This window comes from Cotesia typhae, unplaced genomic scaffold, assembly GCF_013202065.1.
Source record: "Cotesia typhae breed Kobodo isofemale line unplaced genomic scaffold, CoteBio_Ctyphae contig_9, whole genome shotgun sequence".
Lineage (NCBI taxonomy): Eukaryota > Metazoa > Arthropoda > Insecta > Hymenoptera > Braconidae > Cotesia > Cotesia typhae.
Genome location: NW_027423770.1, coordinates 2085968 through 2108959, shown reverse-complemented (window position 1 = coordinate 2108959; position 22992 = coordinate 2085968). Strand labels below are relative to the sequence as shown.

General features: G+C 34.6%; 1 protein-coding gene across 2 annotated transcripts in view; it reads left to right on the top strand.

Annotated features, from left to right (window-relative positions):
• The window catches only part of LOC141533472 (uncharacterized), a 110814-nt gene that overhangs the window by 57762 nt on the left and 30060 nt on the right, over positions 1-22992 (top strand). For both annotated transcript variants that reach the window (XM_074252374.1, XM_074252372.1), the window contains one exon: positions 10160-10356. In XM_074252374.1, coding sequence (XP_074108475.1) covers positions 10160-10356 — 197 coding nt within the window. The remainder of the gene's footprint in view (positions 1-10159; positions 10357-22992) is intronic.

Sequence of the window (22992 nt, the reverse complement as noted above, 5' to 3'; positions counted from 1 at the left end):
TCAATTCAAACTTGAAGATTCATCATGAAAGTAAAAAAATTGCGTCTAATTCTGATAACCGCGTGAAAATCGGTTCATTTATTGAAAAGTTAGTGCGGTTTGAAAATTTAAAGAATATTGTTCTATGATACTTCTATCAGATTTGTAAGCTCGAAGAGCTCAAAATAACACATAAATTGTATTTTTGAGCTCGAAGAGCTCAAAAACATCATTACTGTAGTTTTATGCACTTAGGCATGAAATTAGCGGGAAGTTGCACGGATGACCTTCAGGATTTACCGTATTCCTAATTTTTTTTAACTGGTAAAATTTCAACCAAGTTATTAACATTATTGATTTTGAAAAGATCCATATTTTTCACTATTCTGAAAGATTTAAAAAAATTATGCACATACATTGTAACAGGGTAAATTACCCTAAATCGATAAGTCGCCAGAGATCGATAATTAGTCGACTCAGCACTGGCGCGCCCCGATCTTCGGGGTCTTCCGTGTAGTAATTAAGAGGGGGGTAAAATGGGTAAGTACTCGGGAGTCGGAGTGTGACAAAATCTGAAGAGGTTTGATAGTCAACCGCACCGGTCACTACTCAACAGAAAAAACAGGTAATTATTCACTCGCACGTAAATTTCTGGAACGCTGCGATGAAAATTATCAAGATTGTCTTTTCAATCTTGGAGACCATATTTCTAACATTTTTACTGTCACAGGAGAACTGAACTTAAAGTGAAGACAATCCCCGGAGTGAAAGAAAAATTTAACAACGAGTACCCAGAGGATTCACCACGTCAGAGAGACATCGTGAACAGGAGTTTAAGTTAATTACTCAGGTATTTTATTTCATTCCGTGGGTGGAAGATAGACCGCGGTTTGTACTCGGTCTATCACTCCTCTTCTTTTCTTTTAAATTCAATAAATAAATCGAAGAACATTTGCTAGTTTTGGATTTAGTGATTTTCACGGGGGCTTATACCCGAGGATCACTCAATCGACCTTGCGGGAAATTTTAAGTACTGGAAAATTTTAATTAATTAATTAACATCTGAAAATTCGTTAAATTAATTTTACAATAATTAACTTAGTAAAATTGATTAATTTTCGTCATTAAAAAAATCGACAGATTTTTATTCGTGGAATTTTAGTCACGCGTCAATTTTTGGTGTCGCAGTAAATTCCAATACCCAAGGTCAAGCAAAACAGCTAGCGAATGTTCTAGCAATTGAGATTTGACTATTTCGACTTGTGTCGAATTTTTTATAATGGATTAAACTAATAGAAAATTATTGATAATATTTTATATTAAGAATTAATTAGTAAGAATATTTTATATTAGGAAAATTAATTATTGAAAATAATATAGATTGGAAAATTATTAAGAATATTATATTAGGAATTATTTATTGAAAATATTTTATTGTAAAACTAATTGTTTTATATCACGTGGAAATTTAGTAATTTTTGGGGATTAAGTCCGTGGAGTAGTTAAATTAAAATTACTGAAACTTGATAATTATCGGCGTTGACATTAAGTCCAAGAAATCAGTCATTGAGTCAAAAATCGTCACAGTAAAAATTTAGTGAGAATTAGTTAATTAAACTTGTGTTAATAATTTTGAAGTGATTGTAAAAGTTATATTGTGATGGATTTAATTATCAAAAGTTAATTCAGGATATTAAGACCTTTTGTTTTAAATGGTTATTGTTATATTGTTAAGACTATGACCATAAGTTACTGAGGAATTTTAATCCATCTAATATTTTAATGGAATAAAAATTAACAGTTGGAATTTGAGAATTGTAATAGCTATTTGGAAATTGATTGTTATTTGGAAATTGTCGTTTTATTAATTTACTAATGATTGAATAATTGATTTAAAATATTTAATTAGAATTAATTACAGTCAATTTTATTAAAGTAAGAATTAATAAAAGTCAAGTTAGTAGTGTGAGTGTGAGACAAGTGTGGGTTATGTGTGAGTTGCAGAGTGATTAGGTCTATGTTTCGTCGCTGGGCCGTTACTGCTGTAGCTGGAGCGGGTTATGAGAGTGTGCTGCAGAACATCTAGGTCTATGTTTCGTCGCTGGGCTGTTCTTCTGTAGTAAAGTGTGTATAAGCTGCAGGAGTATCTAGGTCTATGTTTCGTCACTGGGCTGTTACTCCTGTGAGCCGAGTTAACGATCCTAGTATATGATTCGTCTCTGTGCAGGTGACAGTAGTTAGAAATCGGGTAGACGCCGGGAGGGGCTCGTCGATATTAAGATATTTTTAAGTGTGGTTAGTGTGTGTATGAGTGAAATTTGTTAACTAATTTTAAGCCAACTCTGTTACGTTTTTCTTCTTTTATTGTTAATAAATGTTGATCAATTTTGTTAATTAAATTTTTATTATTCAACAGCACCTTCCTCCACTCTCTCTACCCTAAGATAAGTTTTCTCAGCTCTGGACCAGTTCCAGGAACCGTGATTAATAATCCTGGTGGCGCCCTGATAATTTTTATTGTTGATAGTTTTGTTTAGTTATTTATAAAATTGATTAGGGGCCAACCTGAGCAGGTAAAACTGTTACAACATACTAACAGACAGATAGATGAATGACAAATTTATGAGTAATTAATACTTACTTGAGAATAGGATTGATGAGAATTTCAGTGTTACTGTGCACAGAATGATATAAAAAAGACAGAACAAAATAGAATTTGCCACTATCTTTCGTGACAAGAACTCAACATGAACTAAATATAACGAGCTCAACACTGAAGAGCTCGAAACTCTCTCCTCCACTTAAGAAACAGAAGAAGGTCAGACCCGTCATAGATGACGTCAAAAACAGGTTTAAACCTGTCGAAAATGACGTCAAAAATCACCCAGTAGATGAAAAAATCATCCAGTAAATGGCAGGGCTTCTCGCAAGTACTAATAAAACACAAACTTTGAATATATAGAAAAATTAAACCATAAAACAATATGTACAAGCTACCTTAGTTGCAAACATGGTAAAAAAATTACTCCTGGTAGGCAAGCCAAAACCTGTTCAGCAAAAAAGGGGTTGTACACTTAATTTTTTTCATTTTTTAAGAACGAGCTCAAAAAATAACAACAAGATCGAAAAAAGAGTCTCAAAAAAATCGAAAGAGTCACCGTGAAAAGAGTCGATGAAATGGCCGAAAAAAAAACTCAAAAAGCGCCGCCAAATATGGCCAAAAAAATTCAAATTAAAATTTCCTGCCAAATCAACAATAGTTAATATAGTAACTGCTGATAAGGTAGGGATTTTAGCACGGACACGGACCCACAAATCTGTTTGATCGGGGGGTCAACTCCCCTAGCTCAACTACTAGGGGGCGTTATTCCAATCAGCGACCCTAGGTACGGGTATTATTCCGAGGAGTTCTTCCGAAAGACGGGTCATGACATCTTTCCGCCTTTCGAGGTTAAATGATTAGAAACCCAGGGGGTTATCTGGGCAGATTTATGGGGCCCATAATGGTAAGTCCATAATAAAATAATAAGAAAGTAAGCTCATCTTTGACGACACACCGGGGGTCGATCGACTGCCCAAGGTGTCAAAACCTGGTATTTAATGATGTAAAAAAAAATCTTAATGAATTTATATACGTAATTTTGGGAACGTAACAGTAGATATGGTATATTAATCATTAATTCTAAGATTTTAAATCTAATTAATTGATTGTAATCGAAAAATATACCAAATTATTTTCTGATAAAACAATTCAGATTAAAGGTCTCTCCAATTATTGAATTGAATTCTTTGAACTACTTCAGTTTACTGCTTAGGAGCAATATGATGTATATAGTATAGATTAAGTATATTTATTATTTATTCTGAGCTTCTAAATATTATTTTTCAATTATAATCAAATGAGATATTATCTGTTTTTTTTATGAAAGAAAAAAATAAAAAAGAGATAATCCCTTCAATAATCGAATTGAATTTTTTGTTTTTTTTTTTTTTTTTTTGTTTTTTTGTTAACGAACAGTAAGGAATATGTAGTGTAAACGAGGTATATTAATTATTTATTGTGAGATTTTGAGCCTTATCATGTAATTGTAATCAAAAAAGATGTCAAAGGTTTCTTCTATGAAAAAATTAAAAATTGACTGTCACTCCAATATTTCAATTGAATTTTTTGAGTAATTTTGGTTTACTGCTAACGAACGGTATTTAATATATAGTGTAGATAAGGAATTTTAATGATTTATTCTAAGATTTTAAATTTAATTAATTGATCGTAAGCAAAAGAGATATCAAGTGTTATTTCTATACAAAAAAAAAAAAAAAAAAAAAAACAACTCATCACAGGCTTTTTAATAATTCAATTCAACTTTTTAAATATTTTCGGTTTCCTGCTGACGAGCAGTAAGGAATAAATAGTGCAAATGACGTATATATATTATTTACTCTGAACTGTTAAATCTTTTAATTTTATTGTAATCACAAAAGATATTATCTGTTTTTCTTATGAAAACAAAAAAAAAAAAGAAACGGCCTCTTCAATAATTGAATTGAATTTTTTGAGTTTTTTCGGTTTACTGCTAACGATTAGTATGAAATAAATAACATAGCTATGTTATATTCATCATTTATTCTGAGCTTTTAAATATTATTATTTAATTATAATGAAATAAGATATCATTTGTTTATTTTATGAAAACAAAAAATAAAAAAAGAGACAGTTTCTTCAATAATTAAATTGAATTTTTTGTCTTTTCATTCTGGTTTACTGCTTACGAACAGTATGAAATAAATAGTGTAGATATAGCATATTAATGAACAATTCTAAAATTTAAATGTAATTAATTGATTGTACACAAAAAGATATCAAATGTTTTTTCCATACAAAAATAAAATTAATCAAAGGCTTTTTTTGAATTGTTTTGGCTTACTACTGACGAGCAGTAAGGAATAAGTAGTGTTAATGGGACATATTATTTATTTATTCTGAGCATTTAAATATTATTATTCAATTGTAATAAAAGAAGAAATCATCTGTTTTTCTTATGAAAACAAAAAACAAAAAGAGGCGGTCTCTTCAATAATTGAATTAAATTTTTTGAATTGTTTCGATTTACTGATGACGAACTGTAAGGAATAAATGGATGGAATTAAGTCATAACGTCTTAACCAACATTTTTCAATAAATCGTGTTATTATGATGAACTAAGTAATTTTATGATACTCTAAGTACGTTCATCGTAATAACTCGATTTTCTAAAAAATGTTGGTTGAGACATTATTGCGTCATTCCATCCAAATAGTGTAAATGAAGTATAGTAATTATTTATTCTCAGCTTTTAAATCATGTTATTTAATTGTAATCCAATAAGATGTCAAGGGTTTCTTCTATAAAAAAATTAAAAATTTAATGTCTCTCCTATATTCGAATTAAATTTTTTGCGTAATTTTCATTTACTGCTATTGAACAGTAAAAATAAAGGTTCTTAAAATCGACTACGGTAATATTTTTATTTTCTCAATACTCTTTATTTTATTATATAATTTTGACTATGGTTTTTTAAATAAGGAAAAAATTTATTTCATCCTCTTTTTTAATTGTTTGATAATATTTAGCTTATTGCTGTAGAGCAGTAGATATCAGATCACGAAGAAAGTGTTTCGTTGTTTTTTACGAAATTTCTCGTTATTTCTTAAATTTATGTAATAAAATTGTTGAATTTACATTAAAACAGTTATTAAAAAAACGATCATTCATATTTTGTCCTATATCAACTTTAATTCGGTTCTTTTATTCCTTGAAAATTATATCAATTTTTCCTTCTTAAACAAAAATTGTATACAGAGTGGCCTTTATATAATCTAAGTAATGTCAATCTTTTATCGTTTTTTATTAAAAAAATCCAAAACGATTCACTAAGACGGTCGGATAGTCTCGTTCGTTCAGTTGGCTGTTTTGGTGCAATCTGTTGTGATGTCACCATCTTTTGTTACTTACAATAACTATTTCACCAATTACCTACCTCAGAAAATCTGTTTTCGGACAAATGTCGTTTTGTATAAATGTCGTACACCCGACTTGCCCGCCTGGTATGCATGTTGAGAGTGATGTAGTGGCTTGTGTACGAGTGCTCCATCTCTTATGTAGCTGTCAATCATGAGGCTACAATGAGCTTAGTCCTGACTCCTTGGATCTAAATCGTGACTGACGCCACCACAAGGTCTCTGGTGCATAATTTGTTGAGTCTAATTGCCTCGAGTCTTCTGTTTATGAAGATACAGGCTCTCGGACTCAACTCGGATTGACACTGGATAAGCTGTCCAAGCCATGTGTTTATCCCCATGATCTTTCCCCTGTCAATCCAGGGTTCTCGTATCAGGAATACAATGTATTGTAATTATTATTATTATTATTCGGAGTCTCCTAACATACTCGCTCTGGAGAGTTGCTCGGACTTCAGAGACCGCATGCATGCGGTGCTCTTCCATTCCTAGATATCTATACAATTATCCGGTGTCTAATTGTCTTAAGACGCTCCCATCTACTAACTCGACATCATCGCCTGTATCAGAGCACTTACCCCTCGCCAGATGTACGACCGCACACTTGTCCAACCCAAAAGACATTCTGACATCTCGTGTGTACTCTGCTACGATGTTAAGGGCCACCTGTAGATGATCTTCATCAGCACTATACAGCTTCAGATCATCCATGTAAAGCAGATGGGTGATATTTTCGATCACCCGGAGGCCCCACAGAGTACCCACGAGTTTTACGGAGAGCAACAGATATAGGCAGCAGTGAAATGTAAAACAGCAGAGAGCTCAAGGAATCGCCTTGGAAGACCTCTCATTTGTACTCTACAACTCTGGTGACGTGCAATGCGTTTCCACTTCCAATATGAAAACACGTTCGCCAGAGCTGCATTGTGCGCCGAATGCACTCCACTATTTCAGGATTGACCCCCAGGCACTTCAGGAGATGTAAAATCAACTCATGAGGAGTTGAGTCAAATGCCTTGCGATAGTCAATCCAGGCCATTGACAGGTTGCGTTGATAGTAGATCGCATTTTGTAAGACACATCGATGCACTATCAAGTTCTCTTTGCAACCTGACAGGCCTCTTTTGCTGCCACGCTGTTCATATATCTGTTGCCATACAGGTACTATCTCCTGCAATATACGGTTGTTTAAAATTTTTGTAAAAATTTTATAAACCGCATTCAAGCAGGTAATAGGCCTGTAATTTTTTGGGTCAGACAAGTCACCTTTCTTAGGTATCAGTACGGTTCGCCCTTCCACGAGCCAGTCTGGAATCGGTTCGTCAGCTCTAATGTACGATGTAAATATACGGGCCAGATGAAGGTGGGTAAAAGTAAACTTCTTCCACCAGAAGACATTAATGCCATCTGGTCCCGGGGCAGCCCAATTTTTGCTGCCATTTCGAGCTGAACGAACTTCATCCACACTGACTGCAGGGCTCTCTTCATCATCATTATGTCGACGGTGTTCCCGACAGAATGCTTTGAAGTCGTGCAGATGCGGGAGTAGTGGCGTTCACGTTTGGTTGATCTTCATACAACTCAGTCCAAAAAGCTTCCATCCGCTCAGGTGTTGGATAGTTCCCGGTAACATCGGTCTTTGGTGTCAGAAAGCGTGAAGGGCTGGATCGAAACAATGAGTTGTCGACCAACCGCTTCAGCCTTTTCTCTAGTGACTTTTTGGCAGTCACTAGAGCCCGCAATTGAGAGACTCTTCCTTAATGACAAGAAGAGTACTCTTATTCAGTGTGTGATGACGCCACCGAAGTTCAGCAGCAATGCGCCGAATTCGGGGCGTATATGCTCTTTGAGTTGTTTCAAACTCAATCGCACACTGAATGCGGGAGACCTGTTTCCGAGATCTATCAATTTTGAGGCCAAGTTGTGAGATGCGCTGTCTCAGCCTTGCCTCGATCGAGAGACAATGTCTCTCTCTCGGAACAGCCGAACCTGCTGCACCATACACAACCTGGCTCACAGTGAGCAGAGTGGAATCTTCCATGATGTTTGTATGGAGATCTTCATTTACCGCGTCAAGATGTTGTTTGGAGTAAGTTATCTTTTTAGATATACTTACTTGCCGTCCTACAAAGGGATTGTTGTTGTTCAAGGAGGAACGGCGTCGCTCTTGGTCTAATTACGCCGAAAAAGAAAGCCTATTAGACTGTCTTCTATCCGGCACAAGCGATCTTCTATCACGCCGTAGATGAGCGGCATAGTTACGCAGGTGTTAAGGCGTAAAATTCGCTAGCTCCGGATGCGTATTACTTCAAAGAGTATGCATCCGGGCCATATAACCGCTCACCCCGAGCTCATTACGTTGGTAGCACACCAAGAGTTCGACTCGTAGTTCCTCCTTCCACCTAAGGCTTATCCTTAAAGCGCCAGGGTCGTCATCGTTCATCGGATCGGGCGTGCTCCTCCCACCTGATGAATGGTCCTCATCCGAAAAGGACCGGTTGTGGGGAGCACTTCTCAGTCCATTTCTTGTAGCAACTCAGTCTTTCAATGCAGTGGGTAGTTGGCCCACTGCAAGGGCTACGTCGTTCGCCTACAGACCTGGTGTTTGTAGTTTACCGCGATGCGCCGCTTGGAGGCCACGTAGCAAGCACCGCTTATTATTATTATTATTGTTATTATTATTATTCTTAGTTTATGAAATTAACTTATTTAAGGCTGATTTCACATCTTTTGATATTGATTTGTAAATGCCGAAACTTACACTTTCACAATTTTATTTAATCGAAATTTAGATTAATGAATTTCATTTATTTGAGCTAATGTCCTCCAGCCCCCCATAGAGTAGAGTGCGCAAATCTAGCTTTTAAAAGCTTTCAAATAAAACTAACGGCCAGATTCTCGCCTAAGTGCGGAGCAAGTTAGAACTTCAAGAATGCGACTCTACGATTAATTTTTAGTAACTTATACGTGGCCTGCCGATTGAACCGCGTCCAAACTTTCTTTAAGTGCAGTGCAAATTAAAGCAAAAGACTACAAAGCACGGGTCCGTCAAGCTATACGCGGAAGTCAAATTAGCTAACAAAGACCAGGCGTTGGATTATGCTCGTCTTTTTAAAAACTCACGGTGCTGAACTTGCAGAAGTCCCCGTTAGTCAACCAGCAGTCACGTAGCTTATATTTCATGTGGCTCTTGCACACGGAGAAGTCTTCCATCTGCGCGGGTGATTTAAATTTAAAGAAAAAAGTTCAGGTGGACATAACATTATTAATAATTTTCTTAGTATTATTCAGAGCCCTCTTGAACTTTTCAGGACCTTCTCTTTTCCCTCTCATGCTTCTCCGGGTTCTGGGACACCATGTCGAAAATCCCAGTTGCTCTTTGTAAAGAAAAATAGGATGACTAATTGAACGAGGGCTAATAGCCAGGTTACACGATTTTTTTTGGTTTTTTGCATTTTACTGAGAATTTTAAGGGTGAACGGGAAAAACTGACTTTACATTTGGATTTAGCGCGTCGAGATACACAAAGATAGTCGAATCCGGTCGATAGCACAGACCACTTTTTTTTTCTAGGCCGGTCTAATCAAATAAATTTAACGTTGAATCAAAGTTTGTCTAATGAAGCACTTCAACAATCGAGCGTTATTTTGCAGAGTTCGGACGCATGCAACATTATTATATGAACACTGTTGTGTCAGATTTGTCCATATTTTAATTAAATAACAATTTTCACGCTATTTTATACCGCTTTCTGCTAGAAAAAAAATCACGTGAAATTTGATGAAACCCTACTTTCCCCAAAAATGAAATTCGAAGTGATTTAGCTTCATTTTTCCCTCTTCTAGAACAGCTCACGTAATTAATAAACACTCCCTTAATAAGTTTTATTTACGTTAATACGACAGTTTTGGAAGGTAGGATTTTATTTTAAAAATTTTCTCTTTTCTACGAATCCGTTTCTATGCTTGTAATTTCTGCAGTACTTTTCGTAATATATTTTTGAAATTCAGACACTCATTCCTTAAATTAAATCTATTGATGACGATTTAATAAGTAAATCAAATACAATAATTTCGGAAAATCGATCTAGAATAAGATAAAATGACAGCACAAGTTGTAGATATCACCTTACCATATTGAACGTTAATTATATTTATACAGAGTTACATTTTCAATATTTCAGATGACAAACATAAGTGGAAAAGTTGATAATATTTATAGTTCAATTATAACAAGCAAACATAATATTGAATCACCCCAAAAGCATGAAGAGACAGATTTTTCGGACAACTGTCATCTAATTAAAAGTCAAACAGAAGTGATCAAAAACTTTACACGAAAACTCGAAGATTCCCAATCTCAACAACATAAAGAGGCTAGGTATGAACATTTTATGTTACGTTCTCGCAAATGTAAAATTAATTTTAAATTTTATTAATTAATATTTTAATCAATTTTAATCAATCATTAGTCGAGGTATTTACGTTATGAAATGCCTCAAGATTAGAGATTTTTCGAACGTCCACGCAGCCTAGTAGACTAAACAGTCGATGTTATGGGATTTGGACTGCGTTAATGTTCTTGTAGAGCAACCTGAGATGCAACGTTGCTAAATATTTGTTGCATAAACTCATTGTAAAAATTATTCAATGCATTCTGGATCCCAACTTTTTTTGGAGCAGTCAATCCGAGAACTTACCAATTAACTAATCATAGTCTAGTCGATTAATTTTTCACATTTTGATTCGTTAGTGACTATCAAAAAATTTATTGTGTATTTTGGAATAAATTATTTCAATTTTAAAATGTTTCAAATAACGGTAACTGATGCGCTTACACTTGTGTTGCATTTTGATGGATCAAATGTAAGGGAATAAATTTTATGAGTTCAAGTAAAAGAGAATTCTCTTCACTGCCATTAGTAACTAAGAAGGCATTCCTGTTTCTAATTTGGAAAAAAATTCAAAGCTTCCGCGTGTAAGATAAAGAAAGATATTTATCTTAGTGATTTACGCGAATTTGAAAATGTTGTGAAGTCACTATTTCTTCTTCAAGTTTTAGATAATGAATGAAAAGCTAATTTTGAATAGATAAATGGATTAAAAACAGTTCAAATAAAAGACAAATCTTCTGTAGCATATGAAATTGCTCTGTAAAAGGTTGATGAAATTAAGAGTAGAAAGAAAACCAAGAAATGTATTTTTTCGGAATTTCTTGTTCGATCAATTTAAACTTACAAATTTTTTATGAAGCTTCAAAAATTGCGTCGAATGCTTCCAATTTCGAGATCGGTTTATTCATTGAAAAGTTATTGCGGTTTGGAAATTAAAAAAATACTGTTTGATGAAACTTCAATCAGACTTTGGAGCTTGAAGAGCTCAAAATAACATATATACCGTTTTTGAGCTCTCCGAACTCAAATATATAACATACGTGCAATTTTGAGCGCTCGAGAATGGAATTAGCGGGAAGTTGCAGGGATGGCCTTTAGGGTGTAACAGTTTTACCCGCTCAGATTGGCTCCTTAATTAAATAATTGACTAAACAAAATCGAAAACTAAAATTATTAACGAAAGGGCGCCACCAGGATTTGTAATCACGGTTCCTGGAACCGGTCTAGAGCAGAGAGCTTATCTTACAGGGAGAGAGAGTGAGGAAAGTGATCTGAAATAAATAAATTTTTATTTAACAAAATTAACCGGTATTTATTTATAACAAATTAACTTAACAGCTGGTGCACTTGCACCTACACTACTCACTTACAACTAACTTAACACTACGACTTACAACTACCGGAGGATTTCGGGCTAAAACCGGCGACTCCGCTCCTGACTCAACACTACCACTTACAACTACCGGAGGATTTCGGGCTAAAACCGGCGACTCCGACTTAGTGCTAGTCTTCTACTCGGCAAACCATCAACAAGCAGAAAACATCGCACCAAGATTTGATCACCCTACTCGGCAAACCATCAACAAGCAGAAAACATCGCACCAAGATTTGATCACCCTACTCGGCAAACCGTCAACAAGTAGGGGTCGTTCAAAATTACAAAATCGCGTTGTCCACCGGACTCTCACCCTCTAAGATTTGGATCGCTCCACTCGGCAAACCATCAACAAGTAGAGTTCGTTTTACACTCTCTTTCACACATTACCCACAATAATCTTCACACACATATCCCACACTTCTTCACACGCACACTGATTTACTTTATTTTATTTTTTTTGAATATTAAAAGAAACTGACAAAAATTTACTTTTGAAAATTATTACATTGTCTCAACTATTCAGTCATTAGCTAATAATTAAAATAACCGAATATTTTTCAATTAATAAATTATTTTCAATTAACAATTTAATCACTACAATCCGAATTTAATCCGACTTATAATTTCGACTCAAAAATTAGTCAGGAGTTTAATTCACAACATAAAATAAATCAATTTTTTGTTTAATTTTTTCAACAATTATAATGAACGAATCTCGAACTTATAATCCGCGTTGCTAAATAATTTCTTAGGAATTTTTTCACGATGACGACATAAAATTAACAGGATAAAAATTTTCCGGAACTTAAATTCAATATAAAATTACCTCGTGAAATTTCCCGATTAGTTAATTAAAATTTATTAAATAATAAACAATCATTCTCAGTTAATTAAAATCATAAATTTTAGGCCAGGTTAATGAAACAATTTCTCAATAATTAACATTTGATAAAATATTTGCGCGCTCAAAACAGACGCCAATTTTTATGCTAGTGCGTGGTGACTTTTGTGACCTTGGGTGTATGTTTACTGCGTTGCACGTTTTGAGAATTTCTGATTCTGACAATAGATGATTCGCGAGAACTGCAGTTGAAACCATCGGACAGACTAACCGATAGGGATTCTTGCCGCATCAGCAGCAAGAGTCTTACAAAACGCCTGCACAAGGCGGCTCCTGGTTCTCCTTTCGGTTAATTTCTGTTGATCCGATCTAGATATACCTATTTGGCCGCCTTAATCTTTGGTGCATTTAGCTCCGGTTTAACATACTGGTATCTTAAATTTTATCAGAATACTAGCTGACCCGGCAAACGTTGTTTTGCCATATATATTATTTCTAGGAAATATATTTGTAGTTCAATAAAAATAACTATCTACTATAAAGTGCGCGGGGATTAATTTATAATCAAAAGTGTTGTAGACAGGGAAATTATGCTTTATTCAGGTTTACAAATTAATCTTTATTAAAATAACAAATCTATCTTAAAATAAAAAATAATGATTCATATTTGTACTATAAATTATGGCAGTTGAAAGAAAATAAAGATCAATCTCTCAGCGCAATAGGATAAGCAATATTCTTGGTTAGTCCGTCTTTAGCCAACAGAAGCAAACTGGATGGTTTTCTCAAGCGAGAACATGCCACATATAGTTGTCCGTGGGAAAAGCATAGTGTTTCCAAATTTAGGCCTCATACAGACAATGTCTGGCCTTGTGACTTATTGATCGTCATAGCGAATGCCAATCTAACCGGGAATTGAGTGTGTTTGAATTCAATTGGCACATCTGTAGGAATCCTAGGGATTTGTGGCAGCAACACATTCTCGCCTTGAAACGTTCCATTCAATATGATGGCTTCAATAACGTTTTTCATCAATTTTTTGATGACTAATCGTGTGCCATTACATAACCGTAGTGGGTTGAGGTTATGAAGCAGAATAATCGGAGATCTAACCGTCAATTGTAAATGGTGTAGTGGTATGCCTGGCAAATCCAATGAATTTAAAAACTCAATTAGATAATTCAGAGTTTCGTTGGTATCGCAAGCTGCATCGATCGATTTGCACGACCAAATCTCCAGGCAACAACTGCTGTATCGTTAAATTTAATCCATTGACGTCTACGTTTTTTACTGCCAAAATCGCTCTTTCTGCCAGCCACTCAGGATTTTCATATTGTGTGTGTACATCAGGAAATATGTGATCGATGAGAGTATTTTGCAAGTCGATGATTGTGGAGAAGTCTGCCTGTAATTTTATTCATCCAGGATTTTCATGTATTATTATTTCTTCTCCGAATCACGATTTGTTGCGTAGATGTACGGTCGCTAACCATGATTCCAGCGACGTCGTCAACAATAGGTGCGTTGAATCTACGTATATGCTCTCCAGCTGGTGTTCTATCAGGATTGATGACAATAACATGATTATCACTTTGTAGCTTCTGCATCTGTGATTTGAATAATTTCAATAATTCATTATGCTCATTTAACAGAGCGTCCAGCTCGCTCTAGTCTCAAAAATTAAGGGATATAAAATAAATTCCAAATTTTTGGGTGATTTTCAACAAGCTGTAACTCCGAGGAAAATGGTCGTACAGGAAAAATAAAAAAAAGCAAAGTGTAGCTCCAAGTGTCTACATTATAGATATGACAATGAAAAAATTTTGTCATGTCCAGGTCTAGATAAATCCTAAAAAAACTACCGAAAAAAAATTTTTTCAAATTTTGTTCAGTCTAAAAGAAGGTCCACGGGTTTCAAAAAAATTTTTTTGATTGTTTCGTTTAAGAACTCTTTGAGAGAATTTAATACTCTTCAATTTGGCGTATTCAAAAAGCCTGTACGGCGATTTGCTGCGGAGTTATCGTCAATTAAAGCAAGAAAGTTCTTTTTGATTTTGACATTTAATAACTCCGGAAATAATGATCGGACAGGAAATCGAAGGAGGGTTTTGAAAACGACACGATATTCTCGATAAGAAAATGTAAACATCTTTGAGAAAAAAAAATTTTTGTTTGAATTGAAAACTCGGACTGAAAAAAAGACAAAAATTCGCATAATTAAGGATATTTAGATAACTTGGTATAACTTTGGATGAAATGGCTAAGCGCAGGATATCGTCGGTAATTTTCTAACCTCAAAGTGTCCCCTAAGAAGCGAGCGTCCAGCTCGCTGACGATACGCCCGGCAAAATATGAATTTAGATTATGGTAGTCGCAACGTACATCCACGCGATTACAGAGTGCACGCTCAGAGTGATTGTCACCTATAAAGTAAATTTGTAAAAATTTATGAGATTCATTTGGCATTGGCAACAATGAGCCCACTTTGTGATAAACTTGGCGTTTGATTTTGAACGTAGAATTAGATTGTTGACCGTTTGCAGCAGTATTATTAACTATTTCCGTTGCTCCAAACGACGTCATTTGAAAACATGCATTGCATGTGCGAAGTGATTTTAGGAAAAGGCTAGAATCTGGGTCTGTACCGATAAGTAACCCCTGCAATGGTTCAGGTGGTGTTTCAATTTCGGTTAATATTAATTTTCCTGATGAGCAACACATCCAAACTGGTTCATTTTTAAATTTAAGTGCATGACAATGCGGACATTCCTTGTCCAAAGTACCAATAATCACTTTGGAATGAGCGTAATATTTCACATCAGGCTCATACTAGAATTCTAGTCAACGAAATAAATCTGATGTAAAAGCACGAAGAACTTGTTGGCGTTGTTGGTCAATTCCTCTACGTGTGTAGACTATGAATCTTCGTGTGATTATATTACTGTGTTATATCACTGAAATATAATTGAGAAAGAATGTGACATTTACAAACAAAATATTTTGTCATAATTTACTGAATAATTACAATATTTTTTAATGAGGAAACATTACCTTTTTCGATGACTTGTTCCAAAAATTTTCTTTCTTTGAATTAAAAATTACAGAGATATTAATTGTAAAAAGTAAAAATTATACAATTCATTATTAAATATTATCAACTTAATTGAAAATAGTTTGTTCATATGGAAGTAAACTTAAACTTTGTTTAAGAAAATAATCCTTGCATCAGGAAAATTATTGATTAGAATATCCATGATCTTGTATTAAGTCTGAAAAAAATTTTAATTTTTATGATTTTGAAAATTTTTAAATCATGGCATTTCTAAATTACTTGACCGATTAAGCTCATCTTCGAACTTGACTTCAGTATCTATCTGTAGAATAAGTGTGTTGAGTTTGGTAAAGATCTATTGTACATTGATGACGCTATCGTGGTTTCAAGCCGCGTTATATCGTGTATATATATATATATATATATATATATATATATATATATATATATATATATATATATATATATATATATATGTACATACATATATAAACTTTTGAACCATATGCATTTTCTGACTCAGCTCGTCGAGTTAAGTCGGAATATAGCAAAATTTTTTAAAAGTTTTGTCATGAGGACCATTGCAATAGTTAGATTTCTATGAAATCTACTAATAAAAATCGCGATGGAAAAATAGGGGTTAATCGTAGAGGGTTAATAATTTAGGCTTGTATATATTTCTTAGGGGGATGAAAAATAGATGTTGTCCAATTCTCATACATACCCAATATCCACACAATATTTCATGAGAATCGGTCAAGCCGTTTCAGAGAAGTGAAACGACAAACACCGCGACACGAGAGTTTTATATATTAGACTTTAAGTGAAAGTAGCTACGATTTACCGTCTAAGCTTTGGGGCATTCAGCTTCGATTGAATCAAAATTATTTTTAACCAAGAACAATTCTATAAAATTCAATCATCAAAACCCTATTTTAGCGCCAAAGCTTTAGTGCGTTCGGTTCGTTAGGATCAAAGTTATATTTTTTTGGTGAGTTGCGTGACGATTTCTCGGGATCACTAATTAGACGTTAATCGTCAGATTATATTAAATTTTGCTATTGTTTATAAGAAAATAATTATAGTTGCTATTTGTATTGCTGTTAATATTTTTTGATAAAACAAAACAAATCAGAACACTAATAATTACCACATATTCGAGTCATTATTTAAATCAGGGGTGTCTAAACTAGATGGGACCCAGGGCCAATAAAAAATACTAAATACATTGGTGGGCCGCAAAATATTTGTAAAAATAAAAAACAGTTTATAATGGTTTGTTATTTTATTTAGTAGGTAGATAACCTACTGTTTTGTTAATTTGTCTTTTACAATTCTGTCAATATCAACATTAATATTAGTAGTAGCTAGGCGCAGTGCATGCTTAAGTGAAGTATCTGTCAATGAAGACCTGTATTTAGACTTAATAAACTTCATTGTCGAATATGCACTTTCACAAAGGTAGGTACTGCCCATCATCGAGCCCATTTTTTGTCCGAAATTCGTCAGTTTCGGGAAACGTTCAGCGAGGAGTTTAAAAAAATCAATGCCTGTTTCTGTTCTGCCCTTGTAAAAGGGGTCTGATTGCAGATCACACAGTTCCAGTTGATAATCAATGTTTACAGTCTCAACTGCGATTGTTAATAGTTGAGTGAAGAGTGCTATATAACTCTCAATTTTTTCAAAATCTGCGAAACGCCGCTCAAATTCGACGATTATTTCGTCCATGTATTTGAGGTGGTCCAAGAAATTACATTCTTCAAAATTTTTCATCTCTAAATAATGTTCTTTACAACTTGGAAAAAAAGAAAAATCATCTTGTTGTAGAGACGTCTTGAACAATTTAAGTTTATTTCTGAATCCATTCACATTTCCATACAGGTTGGCTATATTGTGGTTTTTACCTTGCAATTTTAAATTTAACTCATTCAAATGTTGCGTCATATCAGTTAAAAACGCAAGATCAGCCAGAAACTGAGGATCTCGCATTTTATCTTGTAGTACAGAAGTGTCAGACGATATCTCATTTTTTAGAAATAAAGGTATTTCTTTTCGTAAGGCAAAAAAGCGTTGCAAGCACTGGCCAGCACTTAGCCATCTGATTTCTGAATGCAATAGTAAATCTCCATAGTTTGCATCGATTTCACATAAGAAGTCTTTAAATTTTCTATGTGTCAATGATCTGTTTCCACCTCTAATCAAATTGGTTATCCTTATAACAACTTTCATAGCATTCATTTGACGCAACGATTTTCCACACAAGGCTTCTTGGTGTATGATACAATGGAACAACGGGCAATCAATGCCATTTTGTATTAGAAGTCCCGCAAATCCTGTCACTTTTCCGGTCATAGCTTTTGCCCCGTCGGTCACAATACAAGAACACTTACGAAATCCTCCATATTCTACAATAGTTTTGTTAACTGCTTCAAATATATCACTGCCTTTAGTTGTTCCATGAAATGGTATTAAATCCAGCATTTCTTCCGTGATTGTAAAATCTTTGGAAATGCAACGTATGAAGATTATTAATTGACTGACATCGGTCTGGTCGGTACTTTCATCCAAACATATTGAATAATATTCGTAATCTACAAAGTAATCACATAAACTTTTCGTAATATAATTACCCATGTCCTCTATTCGTCGCGCCACCGTTTGGTGAGATAATGCAACAGATTCAAACTTTTCCTCTAATTTCGGCTGCATAAAGCGTTTAGCCATTTCAACTGCGCATTTTTTTATTAAAGCTCCATCACTAAATGGTTTTTTAGCTCTGGCTAATTGTAATGAAACTTCATATGAAGCAGCCAAGCTTTGTTCATTTTCAGTACTTACTTTTGAAAACATACTTGTTTGCTGTATTAGTTTTTTTTTGTACTCAGCCACCATAACTTTTCTTGCTTCACCGACATGTTTTTTATACTTTTCTTCATGTAAAGAAGTATAGTGTCGCTTAACATTATATTCTTTACTTACAGATAAAACTTGCATACAAATCAAACACTAAATTTTATTGTTATTGTTGGAAATAAAGTAGTCTAACTCCCATTTCTCATTGAATGAACGTTTTTCTTCACTTAACTTCCTCTTCTTTGTAGACATAATGAGGTTAAAAGTTTTTTATACGCAAACACAAAGCGAACAAACTTTAAAATAATGTTAAAGTCTTTAACCTGAGAGTAACCTTGCGTAATCAAGACTTTCGTCGCGTTGAATGACAAGTGACAAACAAATGCCCAATGAACGATGCGCGGTAGTAGGTACACGTATCTTGCGTTCGGGGAATTCCCCGAATTCTCGAGTGAATAGTGATGTGAGCAACGTAATCGAACATACCCAAAACATTCGATTTTGATGCGAGAAAAATAATTTGCTTGTTAATTTTGGAAACCGGACTTGTTTTGTAGTCAGTTAAAAAAGGTTCTACGGGCCGCAATCAAACAAGCCGCGGGCCGCATGCGGCCCGCGGGCCATGGTTTGGACAGCCCTGATTTAAATTAAGAATCGAGACAATCCTACTTGTAAGATGAAGTTCGATTCCCGATCTGAAGCGTTAGCAGTTGCCCAGGAAGGTAGGATTCGAAGGTTCATTAACAGTAAGTGTACGCTCAATTATCTATATTCGAATTCGCTAAGTGATTAGACTAAATTCGCACATTTAATTTCTTCGGAGGCGTGGTTTTTCAGTCCGGAAATTTCCCACAATCAAAATTTATAAAATATTCATTCTCTCCATTGTTAGTCCATCCTCTCTTTTTTACGGTACCGCATTTTTCAAACACTCAAACATAACATAAAGAACACTGATGGCAACGGTGGGATTTTGGACACGGAATTCCTTAATCGGTTCATCGTTGTTAAATTGAGTGTATATAATTATCATTTCTTAGATTTAGAGTCAAAATTTGCCTTTCCTTCTGTTTAGTAAGTTCAGTTCAAAATTCCAAGACAGATTTTATCTTTTTAATATTTTCCTTTTCTGAAAACATTAAATTATCATCGAAACTGTTTTTTCAATAACTAGAAAAATGAACAAAATTTTTTTTCGCAATTACTTGCATTATTCCTAGTAATTACATTAATTTTCCGGCGTTACCCACAGGGTTTATCGCTTTGCTTTATCAATAACATTCTATCGTTGAGTTGTAGATTCAAGGCGTATCAGGTAACGCGATATTGATAGCCAACTGCACGTCGCGCAGAGTACCGGTCAGCAAATTCTCTGTACTGTGATTAAGAAACTTACTTTCTCTGTCAAGGTTGCCCCAGGTTCTAATAACGCCTTGTAAAAAATAGGTCCGATTGCACTTTCTTCTTATTTTTCTCATTCCAGACTTGTTGGTGCTGTAGCACTAAAAGTTTTGAGAGGAAGGTGCGATTGCACTTCCAAAAATTAGGGTTTTACAAAATTAAATTCCAAATTATATTTTTTTTGTCCTTAAAATCTTTGCAATCAATCAACCGGTCGTTGGGTAAATACTTGTAGGTGTATATTAACCGATTTCGAAAAAAAATTTTTTTTCAACCCATTGATGAAATTCGCAAATACGAGCCCTCAACCCGGTTGATTGTGATTACCACATTTCAAGGTTTGAGTTTTTGACTTGGATACTATAGTTCAATTCGCCCTAGGTCTATCTGTTCAACCTGGGAGTGAAACCCTTGGTTCGGGTGCTGAAGCATCGTCCCAAGCATTTTATTCTGAAGGCTTATGGGTAAAACCAGGCGTGCTGGCCGCTATTAGCAAATAGAAAAAGTTTATGAAGATCTTGTAAATGGAAAAATATGCTATCGCCCTCTCATAAAATCTAAGTATTGGTTAAGTGACGCGTCCGCGACTCCAGCAGTCGTCCCTACGAGTATATTCTGAAAATTTCTAGAGAGAAATCTGCTGAGCCCGTTTAGAAGTTAATTCCTTGTGATCCGGATTCTTCGCCCTTGATCTGGGCTCGGGTTCGTTACGAGGGTAATCCTAGACAATGGTTGAAAGAGAGAATAACAAAGGCGACAATTCACTACGTTAGAAGAAAATCCACTTCTAGAAACAGGGAAGAAAACAGAAAAACATCTAAGAACGTCCATACTCCTCAATAAGTAAAAAAAAAAAGAGTATTTTTTTTGTTTTTCACTCTCATAAAGTTATTTTTTTTTCTCTTACTTTTTTTTATTTTTCTCTTTCACGGTATTGCAAGTCAGAATAATCTTAAAATAACTTGTGCAGAAAATTGTCTCTTGTAAAGTGTAAATTAAGCTGATGCTTTAATCTCATTTAGAGTATGTAATTTATTTAATATCCAAAGTGTTTCTTAATCGTTGAAAGTAAAACTTTCGTAAAAGTATTAAATATCTGATTACTATTAGTTTATCTAAGTAATATAAAAAAAAGGGGGGGGAAGAGAGAGAAATTTTTTTTTCTCTTCAAAATTTTTTTTGTTTCACCTGCTTCCTTGTATACCTAAGCGAATTCGTTTCTATTTCAACTTTGAATGTCCAACATCGATTCCTTAGAATTCGATAATCCTACCAAACGACGTTCACCATCTGTTAGCATCGTTTGTCACGGGGCTCCTTTATTACCTATTGAAGGCCCTTACCCGGACGATGGTTAATTATCGACGGATCATAGGGCGCTGTGATTTGAAATGCTCGTGGAGTAAAAATTTGACAAAATAAGTTCTGAGGTTTAGAGTGGAAGTACTCCGAGGGTGGGGATAGTTCGACACCGGGTGAGAGTGGAGCGGTCGCAACGAAAAGGAAAACATTGTGAAGCCGGAGCCCGACAACGCTGCCACAAAATTCTGAAATTACAAAGTAATTGTCTCTTTTCCTCTGGCTCAGCTTTTCCTCTACTCAACGAGGGCAGAGAAGATTATTTGCAGAGTATAGACCCTGGCAAGAGGCGAAAAGAACAGCCAAGGAAGTTGACAAGAATTGACAAAAGTCTCAGGTACAAAAAAAATCAACCTTGATGAAATTGCGTTGCTCCAGGAAATTCTAGGCACAGGCCAGGTTCCGTCTTTCAATCGACCGACTTGATTAATTAATTAATTACCCGAATTTAATTAAACATCTAAATAACAAAACGAAGTTAAGAATTGTCAAAATAAAATTTGAACGCAGTAGAAAATTTAGCAAGTCGAAAAATTTCGAAGATTAAAATTTGTAACGGAAGAGACTCTTTTGACAAAGTCTACTCGTTCTCTTTGGTCACGCCTTAATTTATTTAGGGTGCCACTGGATTTTTAAACACAGTATCCAGAAACTGGACCAGAGCATGGAGTAAATTCTGCAGGGTCGTGAGAGATTGCTAGGAAGGAAACAGAAATTATCAAAGCAATGTTTTATAAGAAATTTTATTTAACCAACCCCATAACAATAATATTCCCCTTACAATTAATCAACACTTAATACTAAATCCTATTTCCGTTCGGACGACGGTTTCCTATCATAGTTCCTAATCCCGACGATACCTTCTTATGGAGCGACCATATCGCGGTTTCTAATTATTTTCCACTATTTTTCATATTTCCATAATTTTCAATATTTCCCCATTTTCTATATTTCACAGTTTTATAGTTTCATAGTTTCATAATTTCATAATTCCATAATTTTCCACACGCACCCACAATGTAATGATTATCATTCAAATACACTAATTGAAATTTCTATACTTTATTAATTATTTTTCTAAGATTATTTACTTTTATTTTTCAAAATAAAAATTCAATTTACTAACTGTCTTAATCCAAATTATCCATTCATTCCGAATCCTAATTCCTATAGCGATTAATTTTGTTATTAAAATTCTTAACTCATTTACTACCGTAGTCTTAATAATACAACAATAAATTATTAAACCTTATTAGGTGACTGAATAGTAATTACGGACAGTGTCTCGGATAGCTTAACTGGTAGAGCCTTTGGCGCGTAACCAAACAATCCGGGTTCGATTCCCGGTCTGGGCTGTCCGAATTACTTTTTCAGTTACCGAAAATTCCTACTGAGTAAAGGTCCTCCCCTTCCCCCTTTATCCTTTATTTCCCCCAGTTCCCAAAAATTTGTCTTTAATGACAAATTTAGCTATTATATATGGCTATCTTACTTATATAGTAGCATATAGTATAATTTTCAAATTCGAAAATAATGCTGTGAAGCGGGAAAGAATAGGAGTTACGGATAATCATTACGTGAAGCGTTCCAACATTCACGTTGGAAATATAGTAGTATATAGTAGAAAAAACAACCTATCTTCTTTTTATAAGAATATATCCTAATGTCATCCAGCTACAGTACATTGAATATAGCACAGTAAATATTAATTATAGTGTATACTCTGTATAAAATTAAGT